Source organism: Cavia porcellus, unplaced genomic scaffold, assembly GCF_034190915.1.
Source record: "Cavia porcellus strain 051 isolate PalLab524CR breed Dunkin Hartley unplaced genomic scaffold, mCavPor4.1 scaffold_5, whole genome shotgun sequence".
NCBI lineage: Eukaryota > Metazoa > Chordata > Mammalia > Rodentia > Caviidae > Cavia > Cavia porcellus.
The window spans coordinates 86,446,388-86,471,670 of NW_026947488.1; the positions used below are offsets into that span (position 1 = coordinate 86,446,388).

The 25,283-nt window shown below is 38.6% G+C and overlaps 1 protein-coding gene and 1 long non-coding RNA gene across 2 annotated transcripts; one reads left to right on the top strand and one right to left on the bottom strand.

Moving 5' to 3' along the window:
* Positions 1 to 401: 401 nt before the first annotated feature.
* LOC100730113 (serine palmitoyltransferase small subunit B-like) lies at positions 402 to 22,450 on the bottom strand. Its single transcript, XM_013160009.3, has 3 exons — positions 21,523 to 22,450; positions 12,111 to 12,205; positions 402 to 1,936 (listed from the first exon to the last, which is right to left on the bottom strand). The coding sequence occupies exon 3, from the start codon at positions 1,899 to 1,901 to the stop codon at positions 1,692 to 1,694; it is 210 nt and encodes a 69-aa protein (XP_013015463.1). The 5' UTR covers positions 1,902 to 1,936; positions 12,111 to 12,205; positions 21,523 to 22,450; the 3' UTR covers positions 402 to 1,691.
* LOC134476140 (uncharacterized) lies at positions 14,103 to 20,141 on the top strand. Its single transcript, XR_010047653.1, has 2 exons — positions 14,103 to 15,700; positions 18,101 to 20,141. It is a non-coding gene; the product is annotated as an uncharacterized LOC134476140 (long non-coding RNA).
* Positions 22,451 to 25,283: the final 2,833 nt, after the last annotated feature.

Genomic DNA, 25,283 nt, shown 5'->3' on the forward strand with positions numbered 1-25,283 from the left:
TACTTGAAGGGACTTTGTTTTCTAATGTATTGGTGACTTGTTTCCTGCCGCCTTTCATGTTGTCTTCTCATGGGCTTCCGTGCGGCAAATATTTGCCTGTCTCAGTATGGTCTTACCCTGGGGATTTACATCCTTACTCTGCTGTTAGTAGCTGATGGGCCACGAAGAAGAAATGCAACCTTTGTCTAAGTTCTAGGGTCCTTACTTGTAAGTGGCAGACCTTAAAATCTTCTTCAACATGGGGAATATGTCTGCATGCAGAAGTTCCTTGGTAAATGTTCGCTTTATTCTACCACTTTAAGATCCATTACTACATTAGATTAATAATAAATAAGTTGAAGAGATACGACTCACCTAGATAAGTAGTATAATATGAGGAAAGAACAAATCTGAAGTGAATATTTTATTTATAAAATTAAACTTAATTTTATTTTGCAAAAGTCAACAAAAACATATTCAGACTTGATTTCTCTTCAAAACATGTGTTTGTTTGCTATTTAACAAACATGCAAGTTAATTTGGCATGCCAAACATTTTTCTTTCTAGCTCTCCTTGGATTTTTTTCCCTAAAAAAACAAAGGCACAAATATTGTCCAAACCCAATGTATATTACTATCTTCCAGAATTACTAACATTAGTATTTATTAAGAGGAAATAAAAGCTGCAAGGCTTGGTCTTTGGCATTCACATTTGATTCAGCAGTATAATTAAAACTTATATTTGCTTTTAAAATAACCATTTTGAAAGAAATGCAATAAATTTTGTTTCTGCTCTGCAAAGGAGCCACTGTATCAAAGCATTTAACTAGAGCTGCTGAGTTCCTGCTGGTAGACTATTACTTCCAGCCTACTTATTAGCTTTTCTTCCTGTACTCAGTACATGCTTTTTTTCCTCCACTGAGTGAAATCATAGAAAGGAAACAAGTTTTTCCCTCTCTACCCCCCAGTATCATGCAAAGGCAAAGCAACATCAAAAGTCACAATATCTGAATTTACTTTGATTATATTTAGTTTCTTAGTATGCATTATGACACTTACTTGTTTATCTAAAATTACCATTGTTGATTTCAAAATTTAAAACAACTTATGACCCATGTTGGAAAGAAAATAATTTCCCCCAGCCTGCTCTTTTGCATTCAGGTTGGAGAATTTTAAGTAAATTTAATTAAAAGAAATAAGAGCATTTTAGGTATTATCAGTTTACTAGAAAATAAAACTTTAATGGGTCAACATAACTTATTCACATCTTTTTCTATATTGTAAACAAAGATAGGATACTTTTGACAGTAGCGTATAAAGGATTTTTTTTTGTAGTATATACTTCAGTATAGAATATATATTAAGGGAGCATTTTAATACAATTCTGGTAGGGTCTCTTATCAGATTATTTTTCAGGAAAAATTGGTAAAAAGCCAGCCTAATTAAAAAAAAGTAAAGTGATAAATTCTGATTGAGTGAACGTGGTATATGAGGTCAAGTCATTGTATTTTCTACGCAGCATGTACAAAAGAAATTAGAGAAATATCTGTCTGAAACTCAGGCAGTATGTAAGAGTGCACAGAGAAGAATGCTTTTCTGGCCAGAGAGTGAAAGCTGACCTAGTAGTCACCTAAATCAATGAGTTACAAGCAACATAAATATGTAATACCACTGCAAAGAGTGCAAATCAGATCAATTGGAAATTGTACTGTGTTATCCACAAAGTTTTGAGAAAAATTCCCAAGCCAGGCGAATGTGGATAGGGACAAAGACATAGGCAGTGTACACTACCATAGCAAGGATGGTCAGTAAGACAGTGTTGAACATGGATTGCTCCCAGGGCTCCAAGACAGCACAGCATGTAATGATTTGGTATTGATAGTAGAGCCAACAGAAATATTCTTTCACATGCTTGAAATCCATGCTTGCAAGCTTCTTCAAGTTGTGGCAAATCTACCCTGTTAAGAAAAGTAATAGAATAGAAGAAAAATAAAATAAGAATCCAAACACAAAATTTTCTAACATTTTCATGACCTTAGCATACTAAAATCGGTGCAAGAATGTTAAAGATCATTGAATATATTATTAATATGAATACTACACAGAAAAATACACAATATATTAATCACAGAAAAGAGTTCAGACTATTAATGATAATTGCTGTAATTTACAGAAATTGTACTATTAATTGCATCTATCTAAAATGATAATTGCTAGCAATAATTCCAGTGATAAAACTACCTAAAATGAATTCTAACCATATTTTCTTTATCCATGTTTATATACAAATGGGATGACCATGAACTTCTCTATTTCCAACAATACATACATATTCTGGCAGAAAAATTAAAGAATGGCATGAAGAAAAGTTAATATAGCAGTCCTCAAGCTGTTATCTTCAGAAAGGTCTACTTAGTTATTTTGGTCCTTGACTGGTATCTGAGAATTTGGCTTTTGAAATTCTTCATTTCATTCCCCAAAAGGTTAGAATATTTCAGTATGGTTAGACTCTACAAACTATGCAATTTATGATGAAAAGATACCATTTGATAGTCTGAAATTTTACAAATTTATAAATTTTATAAGTTTTATAGATTTCCAGACAAAGTGTGGCTAGCACCCACTTCACAAGCTCTAGGACAAGGTGGTTTGGTCACTGAGTGTCTAATGGGCATTTCATGGGCAAAAACATGACACACACAGATTCTCTTTGGCTTGCAAGGGAGTTATTTCCCAATAAGTGCATAGTAAATTGAAAGTATGGTAAGTTGAAAAAAGTGCAGTCAGTACCCCTAACCTACTGACTGTCAGTGCTGAGGTATTAATTAATAAAGTGCTAGGTGATGTGTGGATTGTTTACCGTGTCACATGGCAATGGTGTGTTTTTCGTTGGCAGAGAAAGGAGCATACTTGGTGTGATTGCTCACGGGAACATCAGAAGCCTCCACATGGATCTCTCCTGTGTTGCTTTTCCTTGCTGATCCTGTTGTATATACCTTTGGTGTAAAAGCTCAGCTCTAAGTACAAATACAGTGTATGAGGCATCCCATGCATCCTTCTAGATGTGACCTGCATTTTTTTTTTTTTTTACCAGTTCTGACTGCAGTAAAGGAGCAAAGATGAACAGGGTTATTAAGTGTAGGGAGAAATAAGTGACAGGAGTGTGCTGATCCATTTGTGCTGTTACAACAAAACCCTGGAAACATGTAACTTACAAATAAATTTATTTCTCACAGCCTATGGTTGAGAAGGCCAAGATCAGCACCAGTAGGCTCGATATCAGGTGAAGGCCCTGTCTCTGCTTCTAAAATGGCAACTTGAAGACTGTGTCCTTACAGGGAATTTCCACCACAGGTGGAAGGTCTAAAATTGTGGGATGCTGTGTGCAATCCTCTTTATAACAGCCTAAAGCCTGTCTAAAGGGAGGAGAAACCCTAATTGCTGAATCACTTCCTAAAGGCTCCACCTCTTAATATATTGCTTTGCAGATTAGATTGCAGCATGACATTTGGAAGGGGTATAATAAACATTTCAACCATGATCATTTCAGTGACTGAGATTATCCTGGCATGAGATTTTCTATGGAAAGTTTTGAAAGTTTGCTGCCTGGGCACTCACACTTGCTTTCTGCAAATGATCAGTGTTTAGGGTAGTTCGAGGTGAATGACAGAGAATGTGGAGTCCATTAACTAGGTATCCAGTGCCAGACTGCACTGGATAAAGGTGAGCTCAGATAGATGCAGTCCTTCCCCTTAGGAAGTGTGGGCCAGGTGAGGACAAAGATAATAATCAGATAATATATTCAAGTATATGATTGTCAATTATGTAAGGGTTCTGGGAGAAAATGCAGTGTATAAGGGGATTTGGGAAACCCGATCTAGCATAAGCGTGTGTGTCAGGAAGAGATATTGGAGATGACATGCAAGAATGGTTAAGTTCCAAACACGTAAAGTGAATAGACATCTGGGAGATTGGCCACCATGCAGAGGACAACTTTTGCAAAAATTAGAGGTGGGAAGGAGCTTGGAGGCAGGTGGTCAAGGAGCCAGGGAACAGAAGAAGAAAAATAGGGAGCATAGTAAAACTAAAGAGCAGGATAGCTATCCTATACCCAGAAGTAGGGGGTATCTAGCTTCTAGTCTTTTTTTTTTTGGTACCAGGAGTGGAACTCATGAACTCACCCTTGCCAGGAAGGCACCATACTGCTGAACTACACCCCACGCTCTAGTCTTTAACCCATGAGTGAGGGAGGCCTCCTGGTTATCAATGAGGAGAGGCTGTTGTGGGATACAGAGGAGATGAGTTTAGCTCACGTTACACACTGCATCCTAAAGGCAAGTTGAAATGATGTTGGATATCAATCATCTAGAGAAAATCTGTGCCTCTACTTTTCCTATGGACACACTCTTTTAGAATTATCTGTGTCCTGATAAATGTTTAAAATATCCTTAGTACTCCTTTAAACTTTATAGATAATATAGTCCATTTGGATGTATCATTGACTTTCCTGCTCCATACTGTAGTGTCTAAGGTATACTAACTAATCTCCAGCCCATTGTTTTCTTTTTAAAGATAGTTTCTTGCTTAGGCAGTTCTGGTGGACATTGATTATGGCCTTGTGAGAGACCTGAAACCACAGGCACCAAGTTAAACTGTGTCCAGATTCCTGAGCTATAGAAACTGTGAGATAATTAGTGTTCATTATTTTAAGCTGCTGAAAGTAAATCAATCAATCAATCAATCAATCAATCAATCAAAGAGATAACACCTGAAAAGCATACAATATGTATTAGACTAAAGGACGATGTGTGATAAGAGCTTCATCACAAATACCCACATTTACAATGATTCAAAATCTGATCATTTTACATATACAACCATACTGCTAACCTACTGTTAGAATTTAAACATTTTTTTTCTTGAGTTTGAACAGTCTTTCATTTCTCACCCCTTGAAGTAGCCATCTCTGATACATGGAAATTTCTCTTGTTATCACATCACAATTTAATCTCATGGAGTCTGTCATTCCACTAAAGCATTTTCCCCCTTTCTTTGTTTCATTTTTCTCTTATTGATGAGAAGTGAGTTTAAATGTTGTTTATTACTTGTTTCTTATATGCAAAGGTGAGAAGACAGAGTTGGTTATTATTGGTAGGCCACCTGTTACAGTTTATTGTTAGAATATGCATTATTTTTAGGTTCTAGATTTACTTAGGTAATGTATTTCTCCTTTCTCATGAGTCCACTTTATTATCTCTTGTGCCACTGAGCTAAATCTCCAAGCCCCTAGTTGCTATTTTTTAAAATTTTATTTAAAAGGAAAAAGAAAGAAAAACAGGAAAAGGGTCCAAGTAATACAGAGTTTCAAAAAATAAACAGTAAGAAATCACTAGTTAATAGATTACACATTCTCATCTTACAAATAGTTGTTCAAGTTACAAAAGCATACAAAGTGGACATTCAAACAGTGAGACTGCAAGAGTTCTGTTCAATGATCCAACAAAAACAAAAAAAAATATGGTTATCTATCTTATACTCTTAAATATACTTGTGGTTATATCCTTTAGAGCACTTTTTTTTCCCCTCTGTTTTTTACAATAACAGTTACACATTTTGGGTTTTATTACTGCCACAGGTCTTAATACTTTTAGTTGCTATTTTTTAAATGTCACTACCCTTTGATCAATAGGTAAAATGTTTCTCTCACTAGATTTCTGTGCACTGGGGAAGGTGGAAAAGTTTCACCTCTTGTCCCAGACTGACAGAGAGGAGATCTGGAGTCCGCAGTGGGGAGGAGCTCTGTTCTGACCTAAGTAGGTAGGGAACTAAGCAATTGTAGTTAGTGTAAAGACATCCCTGCTAACAGAGCCCTTGGAGTCAGGACATGAAACCAGAGTAAGGGGAATATGGGGGAGGCGATAGCTAGACTTACTCATGAAGTTGTGTTGTTTTCTGCTCTTGGGATTATGAGTAGTGAGAAGTTAGGCAATTGCAGTGAAAGATGGGTTTACATGGAATTTTGCAAAGATGTAGCAAAGACTACAACCTTCCATGGTCTAAAAAAGAACATACTCCAAATTATTGGATTTTACCAATAACTGCCTTCATGATTAAAAATGACCTAGCATGTTTTGGGTTAAATTTGCTTCTGAAGCATCAGAATCAAAAGCTGAAAGTCAGAAGAAACCACAATTGATTGGGGAATAACTGCTTCCCAATTCATTTTGGAATTCTGTATTAAATTACTCAGCTTTTTTTGTGCTTTGTATTTTGAACCTGAAATCTGAGAAGTGATAAAAAGTGTCCAGCTTGTTCCAGAGAGACATTCTGTATCTAAAAAGAGGGAATGTCTACATTAGAAGTAGATGTCTTGGGAAGTATCTCAATATGACTTACTCAAAGGCAAACCTTTCTTTAAGTAATTTATTTATGAAAAAATTAAAAGCCCAGTGATTTCCTTCTAAAGAGCATAGTACAGAAAGGAGGATAAAAAGCTGTTTTACAGAGGAGAAGGCTATTAGGCACTAGCCAGCTGAAGAAGGGCAGCACTGACAGTGCTTAATCATGTTGATGATAACAGAATAACATCATAGAAGTGGCACTTTATCTCTGTGGTCTTCTCAATAACTCATAAATCTAATGGTGACAAAATTAGGTAACTTCCAGCAAAAAACTGTCCTACAAGATACTTGACTAGAGTCCGTCAAAACCCTCAAAGTCACCAAGAATCCAACAGAATGTAAAAAAATGGTCACAGCTCAGAGAAGTTTAAGGCAATCAATGACTAATTATAACATGGTATCTCAGATTGAATTCTGAATCATAAAAATGATACAAGCTGAGTAAATCCAAGGAATTTAGTTAAAAATAGAATCCTAATATCACCTCACTCATTGTAACATATGTGATATGCTAATTAAGATTTCAAAAGGTGAATCTGAGCTCAGAGTACAGGAGAACTCTGTACTACCTTCCTGGTTTTTCTGTAATTCTAAAATTGCTCTAACATTAAAGTTTTTTAAGAAAATTTCAAAAGAAAAATAACAATTAGCAAAGTCTTTCTATCAGTGTTATCTTTACTGTAAACTCAGGTTAAAATTGCTTATGCTGTTCTTCCCTTCCTGGAAAACTTTCTCCAATAACTCTTGTTCACAGGTTTTGCATATTCTAAAAACAATAAAGAGAGAAAATGCAGTGTACCCTGTTGCCTAGGGTACACAATGGCACACAGTCATAGAACTGAAACAAACACCTCAGAAAATTTCTATTACTTTTTTTTCTAGTCTTTCCTACTCTATTTAATTCTGTGCTTTCAGGAAACCTCTTCCAATTGTGACCTAGCACAACAATTGTTTGTGTGATCAAACCCAAGATCTGGCATATGGTAGGCAAACACCCTGCCACTGAACTATATCCCCATTCTTACCACATCAAGGTCTTTACCCATCAATTGCACCTTGTCATTGGAATAAGCCTTCCTTTCAGGCTTATCTCAGTGATCCCTTCTTTGTTTCTGTATTGCCAGCCTTCTTTTGCTAACCTGCTCCTCATGTTGGCAGCAGAGTGAATGTCAGCAGTGAAACATGAAGCTCAAGCCTTCAGAGTGAGCTGAAACACTAGCGTAAAAGTTTGTGATGCACCACAGCCAAGGAAGAAAGTTACACAACTACAGTGCAATTAAGGGACTTACTTTACACATTCAGGGATGAGTTGGATAATTCTAGAGACTCCCCAGAGAGGAAGAAACAAACATGTGTAAGTCAAAGCACGCATTGCTTTTAGGGAACTAAAGGTAGTCTAATTAAATTTCATAACTTTGTACTTAGAAGTGAATTACAGAAGTAATGTACTGGAAGAAAAAGTTATCACTAACAAGACAGCCAAGTTGTTGTTGGTGCAGAGTGTTTATGACTATCGGAACCAACTTTTTGCCCATAGTTTTTACTAACACCAACAAATGCAGAAAAACAGAAAACATGTTTCTCCAGTTCAACTATTAACTGATGCCATGGTGCAACATGGTGTGTGGAGTAATTGTAATTTCAGAGCAGTCCTTCCTTTTTGGCATAATATGACAGACTTGAGTGAAAGAGTCTTTGCTGGGAAAGAAAATAAGGAATATGATTTTAATGAAAATGTTTGTAATAATTTAACATATACTAAACTCAGGTTAGTTCAGTTTCAATGTTGTATGGCTGTCAAAAAGAAGGTATTGTTTTGAAACTAAAAAGACTGGCAAGTATGCGAATGGGAAGATGTTTTAAATAGGATGAGAAACTGGTGACATGTCTCATCTTCTGCCGGTTGTACTTTGACTTACCAACATGGGAACAGGGCAAATATCCCTGCTTATTTCTGGCAGTACTGGAGTAGAGACTGGGTTTCTGGCCCGGGACTTAGCTACTATGCTTTTCTAGGGATGAGGCTCTGTACTAATATATATATGCATGCCACAATTTAAAACTTGCAATGAATAACCTAATGCTAACAATTAGGACTGATATTTTAAAGTAAACTTAAAATAGCCTAAGCAATACTTTTTGAAAAGTCATTGAGAGTCTCAAGTTGGAGTGACACCAAGACTGGCTAAATTGGATAGGTGTGCTTTCAATAGCCGAGCAAACAAATCACCCTAAAAGCCTTCAAAATAATGATTTTCAGGTTCCACTTGATATTCCTTCTTGGCATTGAGGAAAACTCAAAACTGTAAAATTCCAAAGACCCTTCTGAGAGAACTGATATGTTTTGGTTCATTCTTGGTGTCAGTTAAAATTCTAGTAACTTTGATCCTGCAGTATTGTGGGACTTACAAATTCTGTAATATGATACCTGCTTTTGAATAAAGGGTTCAGAAGAGTCTAATATGTAGAGTATTTAGGCAGTACCAAGCACAGAAAAACAGTTAAACGTTTGGCTGAAACTGCTTTTCTACTGCTAGTGTTAACCCCGTTTCTGGCAATTGTGTTCCATGTTCATGGGGACAGTTTTGCCCTTTGGTCCTTTTCCTCATGTCTTTCTCAGCTGTCAATCCCACAGTGTGGTCAAGGGGCCACTTTATAATTATTTATTTCTAAGACTTTGTTTGTCTTAATAGCTACAATCTGACCATGAAAAATTAAACTTTTATCTCATCCTCTTATCATTACCAATTGTGATTATACTTCACGACCCTTCAAAAACTGAACACTTTTAGCCAAGGAGCAATTTGAGGGTGAAAGTGTATTACTGTAATATTCATTTGCCAGGAGCATACCTGCCGAGCACTTAGTCCCAGACTGTTGCCAAAGGGAATTTTGTAGGGTCATCAAAGGCCACTCCAATAGTGTTTCCGCTTTCTTGTTTCCCTGGGGACTACCTGTGGTGTGGACATATTACCTGGCTTCACCCCTCATCTGCCCCACAGGACCTGGCTGTCCACACTGCGCTCCTATTGCAGAGTGGAGAAGCCCTGAACCTGTGCTTGTTTTTTTTTTTAAATAGGAAACAATTGTTCGTTTCCTGAGAACTTATTGATTCTCAGGTGAATACAGAGAAAGCTAATGGTAACTGAACATATTAATATATATATATATATATATATTTTTCAACAGATTTTGTAAGCTACTTTTACTATGGACCTAAATTGTATACTCATTTTGAATAGGTGCATGCTTGATGTTAGGACTCATACCAAAAGAGCATCTTCTAATATGTGGATCAAGACATTGTTGATGGTTGGATGGAGGCACCCCCCAAAACATGTCTGTATACCGAAACTGGCAAATGTAACTTTATTTGAAAGAAAAGGTTTTAGATGTAATTAATTATATGTAATTAATTTTTATGGGAGTATCTCGAATTACCTGGATCAGTGCAAAATATAGCAATGCCACTGTCTTTTAGGAAGCAGACAGATAGAAGGCCTTGTGAAGCCACAGGTAGAGAATGGAGTGAATTCGACACCAGGAAGAAATGTTGGAAGTGCCAGGAGCTGGAAGAGGCAAGGAAAGAGTCTTCTATAGCCTCTGCAGTAAGCAGCCCAGCCAACACCTGGACTTCAGACTGTGCCTTCAGGACTATCTGAGAATATGTTAATGGTGTTTGAGCCAACAAATCTGTTGTAGTTTGCTACAGGAGCACTACGAAGCGAAAATGGAGATCTGTGAAAGCATGATCTCGTAACATGGAACTCCATTCAAAGAACAGAGACGCCCCATAGCATGAAGGTGTGGTGGGCCAAGGGTGAATTCTTATGGTGCATCATACCTATGTTAAAGATAGAGAAGGTAAGGCTCACGGTGCCATGGTGACCAGGCGGGGCCTGGGAGATGATTCTGCTGACTGACAGTGCTGGAGTTGTTACATACTTGGGTTCCTGGTCCTGTCTGGAGTTGAATCCCACTGCTGTTCCAACCAACTATGTGACTCTGGATAAGTAATAGACACTTCTTTCCTCATTTTTCTCAACTGGAAAACAGCAGGTCTAACAAAACTTCACTTCTGTACCTATAAGACTAAAAGCATTGAGAATAATAACAAGAGCTAAGCGAATGTTAGCTATTGTGATCACTACCAATCTACACTGCTATACTACTGCCAGAACCAGAGAAAGAAGACAGCAGAACAGGATCATCTTTAAGGCTGGACCGAAGACCTTTACCAGGTACCACTTTCAGAAAGATTATTCTACAGAACTTTCAGTTCTGCTGTGGCTGCCTTAAAGGAGACAAAAAGCCTTAGCACTCTGGAAAACTGTTCTTGCAAGGTAAGAACTATACCAAGAGGTTCAAATGTGTCACCTCCACTCAATGGTGAAAGAACTGACGCACATTAAATTTTATGCCTTGCTTATTTTCAGAAGCCAATTTGGAAAGCTGGATGTGGTGACGCATGCCTGTAATCTCAGCACTCGAAAGGCTGATGTAGAAGGATCACTGGGAATTCAAGGCCAGCTTATAAGACATAGTGAAACTCTGTCTCAAAAAGAGGAAACAGAAACAATCGTTGGAGACAACATTGGAATTCAGTCTATGATGCTCTCACTCTGAAATGTTCTTTCTGTCACACGACATTGCCTTCTGGAACCAATTTTGCAAATGCTAAGTGATCAAGAAGTAGTTTTTGAATTAGTAAAATCAAAGCTCATTGTCAATAACTTTATAGAAAAATTAGAGTATTCAAGAGTATTTTAAAAAGAAGTTATTTCCAGAACATAAATCAAAACATAAATTTCAGAACATAAATCTATTGAACTATTTCAGTAATAAGGGAAAGATTAGGAAACAGCCATTCTCAAGATAAACCTGTTCCTTTTTGTCCACAGCTGCCACCCCTTCTTGTGCTGGCTGGGAGGTCACTGTTACTGTAGATGTAACAGTGAGCATACGACAAGTGGTATTCTAGATGGCTATTTGTTTTTCTTTATTGTTTCTAAAGAATAATAATGCGGACAAAAATAAAGAAAAATGAATGTCCTACCTTGTCCTATCATTCTCACTTTCATTATGAACATTTTTGAAAGACAATGTTTTCAATTTAGTGTACTTTTCTTTGTCCCACTTAGTTCATTAAATGCTTATTTAGACTCACCCTTCTCTTATAGCAAGGCCTTGCAGGATAAGATGCTGCCCACTTAAATAAAAGATGCAGGATCCTGAAACAGAAGCAGGCTTAACCCAACACCCATAAATGAGGCAGTAACTGGTGCCACGCAGTTCTGACCCTGGCACTTGAATCAAGACTGGCTTGTTCTAGGTCACAGCATACTTAACTTGAGGCTAAGGACTTACATGGGGAAAGGGTGGAATTTTATGAAAATTTTGCTGAAATGAAAGCTTTTCTGTACACATTTCAAAGAAGTTTGCACTATCTGTAAACTAAGAACCACTTTTTGAGTGTCCTTCCTCAGGCCTCCCCCTCAACCCTGTACCTGCTGCACTTTGTACTATGAGACACTGCTAACCAAAGCTAGTTACCACATTTTATTCATTGATATCATCTTAAATGCCAATATAACGTCCATTGTATTATGAATTATCTATTGATTGCATAATAAGACAGAATGAGAAGCATCACCTTGTTAATGATGTCACCTTGCAGTCAAAGATCAGATTTCTAAACACAAGACTGCTGGACATATCCAGAGCAATTTACCTTGCCGGAGGTATCCAGCTCTGGTCTTCTGTTTCACTTCTCCTCAGGATGATCTTGAATAGTGAATTCTCCTTTCTGGGTTTCTACTGCTTCATCTGTGAAATAAGAATTTGAATTAAACCTCAAAGTGTCTTGAAACCTTAAAACAATTGTGTTCCATGTAAAATGTCATCAAACCATTAGGATGGATAGTCACTCATGAGAATTATTTTTAGAGCAGGTCACAGTGTAGGAACACACCACTGGCTGCTGATTTCTACACTCTGAGGGCTCAGGGTGCTGCAGGTGCCAGGGTTGAGGGTATGTTGAGAAAGGACAAGGAGACACGAGCTAGAAGCCTCACCTGGTCATTTTTAATCTGCTTCATATTTTGGGGTTGACTTAATGTGTAGAAAATATTTCTTGATTTTATTTTTTTTAACAAAGGAAAATGGTTTAATTTGGATCATGGTTCTGGATGCTGGAAAGGCCAAGATCAGGGACCAGCATCTGGCCAGCACCACCTGCTGCTTTGCCTCATGGTAGAAAAGCAGACCAGAGAATATGTGTAGAGTATAAGGTGATTCCAGGCTCAGCTTGTAATACCTGCTGCCCATCTGTCTGTTTGTCCATCTTTCTACCTACCTACCGCTCACTATATATCTATATAGCAATAAGTAATAATTCCACGTCTTTTAGGGATTTATCTATCTGTCTGTCTGTCTATCAATTACCTTGGACAGTTTTGATTCTTTCACCCCCATCCCGCACCTCCTCTTCCCCATCTCCAAAATTTCTGCCTATTTCCTATCATCTCACCTTTATTTTACTCCTAACTAATTACAAACAAATTAGAAGCTATAGCCAATAAAAATCAACAATTGTAAGAGTGGAGATGATCAGGTCGCAGCTTTTTACCTCTTAAAAGGTTGACTTTTTTTTTATTATTTCAGGTCAGTAGATTAATATGTTACATGACCAATCTGTACAATGATTTACTTAAATCATTACGAGAGAAGGGGCTAGGTAACATATATTGTTCACAAACCTCATGGAAATCAAGTAGGCCTTTTCCATAGCATCTGATGTAGTGAGTATTAGTGACACTGTATTTGCTTATTAAATAGAAAGCTTAGGGCATGTATATAAGTAGTTGTTGAATTTTTTATTGCATAGTATCATACTATTAGTAATTAAATGACTACATATTCAGTATCATTTACATATTTACCTATGCACAATAAAGTACATAAATTTTAGTTTTAAAGTAACAGAATTTATTTTACAATTTTGAAATAGTGAGTCAATTTTAAATTCTTAGAGTTTGTCATTGCTAAAATAGCTAAGTCTTGTTATTCATTTCTGAATTTTGTAAATTTCATAGGTAGCATATTTAACTTCAAAAAACTTTTTGAAGAGTAGAAATGTAGTTTTTAGGAACTGTTCTAGAAATAGTGCAATCAGGTTGTCATGATGACTGCAGCGACAAAAAATTGATTTTTATACAAAGGTAGAGAAATACAGATAACAGCTAAATCAGAAAAGGTTGTTGATAACTTCATGAGAAATGTTGTTGCTATGTAAATAGCTTGGTTTTTAAGAAAGAAGAATTGCTTTATCTATTAAAATCATACTTGATACTGTAAAAGTAAAATATTCTCCCTCAAAAATCACAAGAAGTTACAAAATACTGTACAAATACAGACATAATTTTACCTCCTTAAGAAAAAACATGACTCAGTATGGTAGTACACTCCTATAATCCCAGCCCTCTAGGAGGCTGAGGAAGGAGGATTACAAATTTGAGCCTGGTCCAGGCAATTTGGCAACTTGGTCAGAGTCCATCTCAACATAAAAAAGGGCTGGGGATGAAGCTCAGTGAAAAGGCCTTGGTTTCAATCCCCAAGACCACAAATTAAATACATACAACAAAAACCAAAGATATTGTTCACAATGTGGAGGTTTTTTTCCTATGCATTCTTTCCTTTAAACTTCTTTGAATTATGGTATGTATTTAATTTGTATTGTTTTTAAAATTAATTTTACTGATAAAATTTTTATATTATTGTTGTTGTTATCATCATTTTGTAATCCTGAGGATAAAACTCAGGGACTCTCTATCACTATGCTGCATTTACAGCCCTGTATAGTTTTTATTTTGAGATAGTGTCAGTAAGTTTCACAGATGCTTCAAACTTGTGATCTTGCCTCAGGCTTCTGAGTAGCTGACATTATAGTCATGTGCCACCAAGTTGTTAATGTGTTACACTTAAAAATTACCTGTCTAGTGATTTAATTCGGATAAATGTTAAGTTCACTCAAGATTTATTCTCTTGATGCCACAAATATTTGTTGTGCTACTAATATGAGCCTAGAATTTGCAAGGTAGTAATATGATACTCCTAAGCAGAGGATGCATAGACGGTATATGACAAAAAATCCAAATATTTTCAGTCATTACTCTTTGTGTCAAGATCTGAGGTGTTTATCTGGCTGTTGTTTATCAGACAAAGCAGGTAAGAAAATATGTATGCGTGTGTATTTTTTTATGTAGATAGTGTCAGATTTAATTCTGTTAAATTTAAAAAGTTTAAAATTTTCTTTCCAAACAGATGTTCAGCATTTATGTTTTCATGATAAGAACAGAAAATTTTGAGACAAAGGGCAGGTTCTTCTATTGATTGGTATAGCTTCCCTGTATCCTGGGCCGGAGTGTGCGTGCCAGGGAACAACACACCAGATATTACACGCTTTGTGTTGTGCACCGTGGTTGCCAAGCCAGGAGTTCCCAGGGCCATCCATCTGCGGCTCCAGTCTGAGTAATTAAAATAAATATTTTAAGTAGAGTTTTAAATTCCCCATGAGTTCCCTTTGGTTGGGGAAGAGTCCGAGGGTATTATTGCTGATAGAAGCAGAGGAAAGAATTAAAGTTACTGAGTTTTCATAAGCGGTGATAGGTTAACTGTTTTTGTTTAGAAGGGAATAGATAGTTCTCTGTGAGGAGGGGCTGTGATAATTTTGACTAAAGGTTTTGCACACAAAGGGTTATTAGATTTCTCAAAAGCATAAAAAACAAGGTAATTTAGTACTTTGGGCTGGGCAAGATTTAATTTCAAACAATGTTTTTTCACTTTTCTTTCTTTTTCTACATCAGCGAACAGTCACTGACACTTACTGGGCATGACATTCTGTAAGGCACAGAGTGCAGTTCCACATCATGAGCAGGGACTCCTGCCTGTCCATGGGGATGGCTGGACTTAGGTGCAGGTGCAACAGAGGTATTATTTCTCCTGACTAGTGGCTCTGGACATGCCTTGTTGAGATTTTTGATTCTTCCTGTCTTTTTTTTTTCTGGTTGTTTTAATTTTTTTCAAAATGCTGCTTAGTTATGTTCCCAAATTTTCGTTTTTAATCTTTTCACAGATTACCAGCTTGGCATCACTTCAGCTTACAATTATTAACTGACATCATTTGATCTTACAATGGAGCTGAAGAGAAGGGATGCAGTATTTCAATAGCAACTCATCACCTTGGAAGCTACTATTCTATGGTGATCATAATAGCAGACATCTATTGAGCATTTTGTGCTCTAGAAATGGACTAAGCCCTTTGTAGGTATTACCTGATGCAGCTCACTTTATGACACCATAGTGGAAGCATTGTTTCTATACCTAATTTACAAATGAAGAAATTGTAGCCCTGGAGAATTTAAAAAATCCGTTTCATAGCAAATGAAGTACCTGCTCTTATCCACTCTGTCAGTCTTTCTTGTTATGCAGAACTAATTCTAACCATAACCTGGCAAATCATCCAACTGTTTGACTACTCATCTGTCCCTCCATCTCTTCATCCAGCCATCCATCCATCCATCCAACCATCCAGCCAGCCAGCTAGACATTCAGTGAAGTATTTAGCAAGGACGGAGAAAGGTTATAAGCTTCAGTAGGATAGCTATGATCTCTATCCTCAAACCAATTTCTAGAGAGTAAGAGAGACAACGCATCCTCACACAGCATATGTGAGGTGCTATGACACAGAAGTGTTAGGCAGTCCAGGGTACAGGAGGAGGCCGTAGGAGAAAATGTCAGGATTGGGATAGCAGGTGGGAAATTCTCATTCTCATCTCAGTATTCTTCAGGTATTTTGATACCAGAGCCATATTATCTAAATTCTACGAGGAAAGGTCTTTGAAACATGGTTTTCTTTTGTCTTGTTCCCCTAGTGCCTGGTACACAATAGCTGCTGAATTAAATTTTGGTAAATAAATGAGAATTGTAATGCAGGATTTAAAAAAACTTATTTGTATTTTTATTCTCAGTGTTCTTTAACAATCTCCCTCAAGTCGAAATAAATGCTCTCTTTTTGATTTATAAAATCAAAAATAGAGCTCCTGCTCCTTGTAAACCTTTATCTAATAGCTCTCTTCTGGGAACACTGCCACACCCATTATATTTTACTAAAACAAGCCCTCTTTGGATACCTTGTAAAGTAGGTTACCTGAGTGGAAATTCTGGGACCATCTGGTGAAATAAAACTTACCGGTGGCTTTTTTCTTCCCTTTTTCCCCCTAGTTGATCTGTGGGATTTGATGCTCTACTTATTCTCAGTAATTTGGAAACGTGTCCTCTTTTAACCTTTTGAGAATGACCCTTAAGGTTTTCTGCTCCTTATTTTTCTCTACTCTTACTCTTCAAAAACTTTAACTATGAGGAACTGGATCTTAAGTGTTTATATACAATATTTTGGAAGGTTACAAGAATTCATAGCTAAACTAGAGAACAATGTCCAGGCTGATCATTTACTTGAGTGCATGAGAATTTTTGTCATTATAGGACAATGTTTTTTTAGGTTATAATCCTTCAGTGTGAGTGTTGGCTATTTCTACCTTGTGCCTGCTTAGTTTATGTTGAGGGATAATATATTTTCCTTCATGAACTGGTGGAATACCTAGGTAGCAAAAACAATGCTTGTGGTTAAAACTAATGGGAAGGAGAACCCAAAGTTCTCAAGGGTAAGAAAGAAGTTAATTTGGAGCTGGCTATCCTTGTGGCCTATTGAAATGTGAGGTTAGGGCTGAGGCCAAATCAGTCAGACAACTAACAGGGCATAATCTGTCACAGTCCTGGAGATGCAGGGCACATGTGTAGAACCCAGGAGCCAGGATGAAGGCAACTCATGAGCCTGTGCATAGAAGCTATCCAAAAATTTTCCATTTTTCATTTACATCCAGCATAAAGCCAAGCAGGTCTTTGACAGGACAATTTAAATCTGGCACCAGGCCAAGTGAGTTTTGGCTAGAAGGACCATCCTGCATTTGCATGAGAATGAAGCCAATGGGAAAGAAGCCCTCCAGGAATGCTAGATTTAAAAGGCCCCTTCCCTTTCCTCCTGGGCTCTGAGTCTGTTCACTGGCCTGCTGCCACTCTTCAGAGCATCCTTCTTTTCTACTTTCAATAATACAACCTGCTGTCTTTTCTGCGTGTCCTATCCAATTCTTTGTTCCCTGGGAGCCTGGAAGGAATTTCCCCAGGACTCTTTATCTAGTAGCACTATCATTTATATAATTATGGAATCTTACTTCCTAGGCTGATCCCACAATTTAAAAGAATACCTCACTGTGTTCCTTTATTTTTGTCCAGAACACTTATCTCCTTTCCTTGACATACGCATTCACTTGTTATTGTTGATGTTTGATGACGTCCTTTCTAAAATGTAAGCTCTTTGAAGCAGGATTTTTTGTCAGTTATGCTTATTACTTATGTAGGGCCTAAAAGTGCTGTGAGAAAGTATAGATGTAAGTAAATATCAGTTGAATAAACAGAATTTTAATCTTGATGAAAACAAAAGTAACAATGATTTAACTTTCCTGAATTTATTTAACTCATAGATAAATTGTTAAACATTAAAAAATGTTTTGTAGAAACCTTTTAATTGCACAAAAATGACAATAGGCCATGTAAAAAAGTGATGACAGAACTTATTGCATCAGCATGGTTTGATTTTCAAAACAGGTATGGAGCGCTGGGGATTTAGCTCATAAGCACTGCCTGGCACATGCAAGGTCCTGAGTTTGACTCCTGGTACCAAAACAAACAAACAATAACAAACAAACAAACAAGTATGGAAAAGGATAAGCCTGTTCTAGGATGAATGAAAAATGCTTTCAGTTTCCTACAGCAAGTAGACTTGGCGCCTTAAAGGTAAGGATACAGAGTGATTCAGTGTACTCATAACTGTTCCAGCAACACTGCAGATGTTCATCACCTCCAGGAGATTCTGAGAGTGTCTAATTTCATGTTACTATTTCAGGACAAAGCACTATCTCCCAATTCCATGATCCTTAGTACAGTCTCAGGAAGCTTGTGAGATCCCAAAGTAAAACAGACCACCAGAGAAATGAATTAATGGTTCAGAAGCTTCTTCTGCCTTGGAGATCCTCATACTCCTAGCAGATGCTCTCCTGATTGAATCGCACTGTGAGTCCTATGGTGGCCCCTCTGGCTCCTCCAGGACCAGCTTTAAAGCTCATTCTGCTTTAATGAAACTGGCTGATGTTGGCAGGGACAAGTTTACTTTTTAATGAGATTCAGACACCTCCTGCTCTCACTGAGTGTGGCTTATCACAAACTCAACACTTGATCTGAGGAACAGATAAAAGTCTAGCTTTTCTACAAGCAGGAGGAACAATTGCACTCACAGGTTCTGGATAGTACAATGAATGAATGAACCCAAAATGGGCGGACATTGCATGCAAATTTTCTATAGACCTATATTACTGACACCTGATTTTTTTAATAGAAGGAATTTTGGACAGGTGTGCAAATATGTGCAAATCATACAGCTATGTAACACCCATGCCATTTTTTAATTATTTTGTATATTTCAAAGTGGTCCTTTGGGGAAAAGGCCTCACATAACCTATTGTTGTAGTGTTACATGGGAGACTAGGAATTTCAAATTTTATATTTATTTATTTCTTACCATGTGTAATTTTAAAGCTGCTTTGTTGAGATATAATTTACTTAGAATATGATTCACCTGACTTAAAATGTATAGTTATTAGTTTTTAGTAGTATGACTGTCATAGTTACACAATAATAACCATAGTTTTAGACTATTTGTATTACTCCCAAAGACACTACATACATTTTAGTAGTCACTCCCGTTTCTTTCTAACCCACCCTTTCACTCCAGCCTCTGGCACAATTAGTCTAGTTTGTGTCTCTGTAGATTTGCTGAATGTGGATTCATTCACTGGATACCAGGATTGTTTCCATTTTTTGGCATGTTATCATTAGTATTGCTATGAGCATTTGTGTATGAGTTCGTCCATGCAGGTAAGTTTTCAGTTCTTTCAAGAGTTTCCTGGGAAGGGAATTGATGAGTTATTTGGAAACTGTGCAGTTTTAGAGAAATTGCTGAACTGTCTTCTCCAGCAATTCCATGATTTTATACTCCAATCAGCAAGGCATGACAATTCTGAATTCTCTATGCTCACGCACCAAGGATCAAGCCCAGGGTTTCCATATACTAGGTAAGCATTCCATTTCTACCTGTAGCCCTAATTTCTCCACATCTTCTCCAACCCTTGTTATTATTATTATTATTTTGCGTGTGTGTGTGTTGTAGTTGTTGTTATAACACTAAGTCTAACTATGGGTTATTTTATTTTTTGGGTTTTTTTTTTTTTTTTGTATCATCAAGCTATTCATCTTTGGCCTTAAAAGTGGAGGGTGGGATGCCAGTTGAAAGCAGAAAGCCTACAGGAAAGCTTGTGCAACAGAAAGCTGAAGAGGATGAAAATGTTGGTGGTCTACTTCTTGGACTCTATCGTAGCTGCAGACTGGAGTGTGGCTAAGAGGGAATACCATGTTCTTGGCTGTGTTTGCTCAGACAAGCACTTTTCACTCAGGTAGATCATCACCACACCCGGATGCAGAAGAGTGGGAAATGGATTGTGGCTCAAAGGCCACCAACTTTGCTCTTCTTACCGCAATGCTATAGATTGTTTTGAATAAATATTTCACTTTCTATTTTTCATTTGCCATATTACTTCACGATAATGTCTGAGGTCCACTTATTGTTGTTTTGTAAATCATGTATGTGCAAAGATTTCCACACCACTGATGTAGAAGTTGAGTCCCATTTAGGAAAATTCTGCTTCCTGGATAGATGGTGTTAAAATAATTTATGCTGACAGAGTAACAGTAAAACTGTCAAGGCTGGTTTTTGTAAAAATATTTGCTAATTTGTAAATAGTGGATTAAGAAAACCGGTGAAAATTGAGGACTGGTTGACTTTCAATATCATATCCAGTAAAATTCTAAACCACTCAGGCATTTGGCTTGACAATCCATATTAATTTATTGTTATTAAGCAGTTGTATAGAAATATTTGAGTAAGACTGACAGTGCATTTCATAGCAAAGTATGTCGGTGCCTTAGTAGTAGTCTATATACAAATCATACTTATTAAAAATCATTACAAAGATAGCTTTTAAGAAGTATAGTAATAATTCAAAGGTGGAAGTCCAGTTATTAAAACTTCATCAGTTTTTGTACAAATTTTAAAAGTTGTTTGGAAAACATGATCACATATTTCTTAATTTTGGTTTAATTCAATATAGCTACTGTATTATGAGGTCTTTTGTAAAACAACCTTGTCAACTTCCTTGATGCATTTATTAGCACTTTGAAGGCTAAGATTTTACATTTAAAATTTCCTTCCATTCTTTACTTGATCATGAGCTGGGCCTATCTGTGAACTGACAAGCTGAATACATTTTAGTTGAAACAAATCTAGAATCTCACTGTGACCTACCTAGTCTAATCTCCTTTCCCAGCCACATGCACAGTTCATCATACTCCTTAGATGCTGAAGTTTGGTTATTTATAAATGATCACTTAGGCATTTTTGAGGAAATACATACTGCTTAATAATCATGAAAAAGTGTTAAAATACATTCCGTGTTGAAAATTATTCACCTTTTTGGTAGTTGACTTATGTATATTATTGCCTAAAGTCGTTTATACTCCCCCCCACAGAAAGAAAGAAAGAAAAAAGTATTGCATAATGGCATGAAACTAGACAAAGATAACGATTTAAGAAAACCTAGTATGTCCCAAAGATACTTTTCTTGAATAGTTATTAAAGATCAATGTGGATAAATAATGGAAATAATTAATAATTTTCTTTTGAGTGGGCAAGTTTCAGTATCAAAGTTTGGCTTCTGCTGAGTGAAACATCTTCGTTTGCAACATAGTAAAAGGAAAATGGAAAAACCCATTCATCTAAAAAATTGTAACGCAGTTAAACAGTAAACTGATACACTGCACTAAAGCTCAGTATTAACCCCCCTCCTTCGGTACACACTGGAACTGTGTCCAGGCTGAGCTGCTTTAGGGTTGAAGCAGGTATTCTGGAAGATGCTTACCTCTGGGTTGCAGGCAATTCCCTGCGGCTTTAGCTGAGCACGGATGCTCTGGCTCCTCCCCAGCTGCTCTGAGCTCCTCTCTGCGCGGGGCACCCTGAGACTCCCGGAGTTAGGTGTTGGGCCCCGCCTTCCGCATCACTGCTAAAACTCCACTTCTGCCAGACTGATTCCGGTGATTAATTATTGACAAAAGGAAAACACTCTGACGCAAACTTGTGTCCAACCGCAAGGCTCCCGGCGGCTGGGTCCTTCCAGAAGCGTGTGCGGCTGCACCGCTCCCCTCCCCCCTGCTCCCGGGTCCCAACTTCCAGGCGCGGCCCCTGTCCTGGGCGATCAGGCTTGTCTCGGAGGAATGCAGCACAGCGACTTCTGCGTTTTAAAATGTAGTTGTCTGCAGCTCGTTCTCACTTCCTCGGGGACCAGCCTCTTAGGAGGGGGCGCTTTCCGGATGGCAGGGGAAACCCGGGCTCCGAGAGCAACTGAGGAGGAGGCTGAGGCGTCGCTGTCACCTCCAGCTGCTGCAGTAAAACCTAGAGCAGAGGAAGGGGGTAGTGGGGAGGGGACAGGGAGGCGCCTGCCCCTCAACCGCGCTGGGAGCCCCGACACTACCCAAGGGGCAAGTCCTTTGGTGGTAGTGCGTGTGCGTGTGCGTGTGTGTGTGTGCGCGCGCGCTCATGGGGGTGATGATAGGGCGGTGGGGGGCAGAGGATAAACAGGAGGTGCCGAGGTGAGAGGTCGGGGGCTGAGCCTAAGTCGGGTTGACCAGCTCAAGGAGAAGCCTGCGCCCTGCACGCACCCGCCAGGTTCCAGCACGAGGCAAAGGTGCCAGCTGATGCTGTCCGAACTCGTCAGGCTGCTCAGCGAGTCCGGGGCTCGGCCCGGGCAACAGCCCGCCGAGCACGCATCCCACCGTGTTCGTCCGAAACCGGAGGAAGCGAGCCCTTCAGCCCGGTGCCAGTGCCCCCTCCCGGCTCCCTGCGCCTGCCCCCTGCCCGGATGGCTGCAGGTTGACGGCTGAAAACCGCCCCCGCCCCGGGGGTGGACAGATGAAAGGCTCCTGTCTGGAGAACGTGCGTGTGCCCTCCCAGGTGCAGAGAATTAATTTGGGCCCGACTGCGGCAGGAGGGCGAGCCGGGAGCGAGGGCTGGGCAGCCCGCGGCGGCTGGTGCAGGGGCGGGCGCGGCCGGGCTGCGGCGGCTCAGCAGCTTCTGCAGGGGGCGCAGGACCCGGCATCCTCCCTGGAAAGGCGCGCTCAGAACATCGCCCAGCGCTGCTTTGCTTTGACTCAGGGCAGTGCTTACATCTCAGGCCGTGGCTGCTGGCTAGGGGCTCGGAGGAGGGCAGCACCCCCACCCTGGAGCTCGGTGGCCAGACTCCTTCTGCCCAAGGCCCGGAGGCGTCCGGGGGCGGAAGCCTCCTTTGATGAAGGAGCATTTGGGGAGCATCTGCTGCTGGGCCCCTACTGCGGAAGGAGAGGCTTTGCACATGCTCTGCCGCAGCTGACTGTGCTGAAGCGCGAATCTGAGCTGCAGGCAGGTTTCTGCTCTGGCCACAGCGCGCTTTCAGCAGGTTCCAAGCTGCAGTCCCGTGTGGACACGGGATTCGCGTTATTATGGGCAGTGGCGTCTTCCTGCAGGAGGGAGGGTTTCCCTAGAGGGAGCTGAAGGTGGCTGGGGACAGGGAAGGGAACCAATAGAAGCAGTACCTGCTGGGAGCCTGTGTTAGCCATTTCATGGAGCTATCTTTCCCTTCTGCAATTGTGTTAGCAATCCCTGCTAGTGTGTTTTATTTCTTTATCACTTGATGTTGGTCACTTTCCTTATCTCTTGGCTTCTGACACACCTTGATATGTTGGTAGGGCAGATGTGACCACCCATGGTAAGGAAAGGAGGAAGTAGAAAACCCAGAAAGGCCTGGTCTGGGCTCACCAGCTGATGTGTGGAGAGGCCAATGTTATTTATACTAGATTCTCACATCATTAATGTTTCTCACCTAGTCTTCTAGTGGCTGGATGGTGACATGCCCCCACTGGGAGAGCCAGGGCAGATCTTCATGCCATGGGTTTGTGAAGTGGATATGAGTGAGGCCTGGCAACAACTTAAGTTGGGGACTGGGAGAAACTGGAAGAGCTGGCAGCAGTCTTCAGCCCATTAGAAATAATCTTCAGGGACACACATGAAATGTAACCACATGTAGCACAGCTTTGTGCACTCTGAAACAGAGATGTTCTGTGCTTTTCGTACAAAAATAGAACCAAGTCACAAACCAAAGGTCAACCCAGTTTAAAAGCTAGTGATCATACAGACTACATCACCCAACAAATACTCTAAAGAAGGCTGGGGGTGCAGCTCAGTTGTAGAGTGCTTGCCAGCAGGCACAAAACCCTGAGTTCAATCCCGACCACCACACCAAAAGGATGAATTTACAACAAAACATTTCCTGACTAATATACAATTGGAATTTTAAAGATGCTTAAGATCTGGATTAAAAAAGCATATTATAATACTTTATAATAAAATATTTTGATGCTTTAAAATTTTCATTTTAATGGTATAAATTTATGGGGTACAGTGTGATAATTTGATTCATACATAGTTACAAATAGTATTATTATTATCAGAAGAGTTAAGTTTTAAATTTCCATAAATGATTTAAAATTCCTTTGATTAATAGATAATAATTGTAATTATTTATGGAGTAATGTGAAAGGGATTTATAAACTCATTAGGAACAAAAGAAAAGCAGAAATTGTACATAATAGAACTGGGAGAGTACAGAAAAGCCCAACTCATGAAATCATATAATGCTATATTTATTTATTCCGAGTTTTTGTTTTATTGCTCACATATGATTATACCGTGTTTACATATCATTAAGTGTATGTATTATAATACAATGTACAATCTACAGTTAGAAAAACTAAAAAAGAATTCTGTTAATAGAAATAAAATCAGAAATCAATAAAAGAAATGTTTAAAAATCCAGAAGACACTGTCAGTAAAAGAACAAAAGTTATTTTCTAAAGAGATTTGGAAACTAGTTAAGAAAAAATCAAGACAGAGAAGATGCTAATAACATTAGTCAGGAAAGATTACACATAACCACAGACTAGGATTTAAATAAAAAGCTTTAAGTCACTCCCTCAGCCTCCAGCCTCAGGAGGGTTCTCTGGTGTTGCTGGTTACTAGAACTTGTGAAATAGCTAGTGATTATTATTATTATTATTCTGTTCTTGTATTTGATTTCTGGAATTTTGATTATTATATGCCTGGGTGTTGGTCTGTTTGGGTTGTAGGTGGCTGGGGTCCTGTATGCTTCATACAACTGAGTATCTTTACCTTTTGCTAAATTAGGAAAATTCTCCTGGATTATTTCTGTGAGTAGCTTTTGTAGTTCATTTGTTTGTGTCCCTACTTCTTTTATGTTCTTAATTCTTAAGTTGTAGATCCTTTTATCATATTCTAGTCTTTGTTTTATTGCTGTTTGTTTCTTTATTTTTAAGAAGTTTTTCATTTCACGCTCCCATATTACAAATCTGCCCTTCAGTTCAGATAATCAGTCCTTAGTTTCTTTCAAGCTGTTATGCCAGTTTTCGATAGAGTTTTTTGTTTCCTGGTAATCTCTTTGAACCTGCTTCATGTATTCTATGCTTTCTCTATTTTCTCCATTAAATAATTCTCCCCTCTTTTTCTGTTCTTCATTCCACCATCTGTTTTTTTCTTGGATGGTGCTTAGCGGTTCTCTAACTATTCTGCTTATGT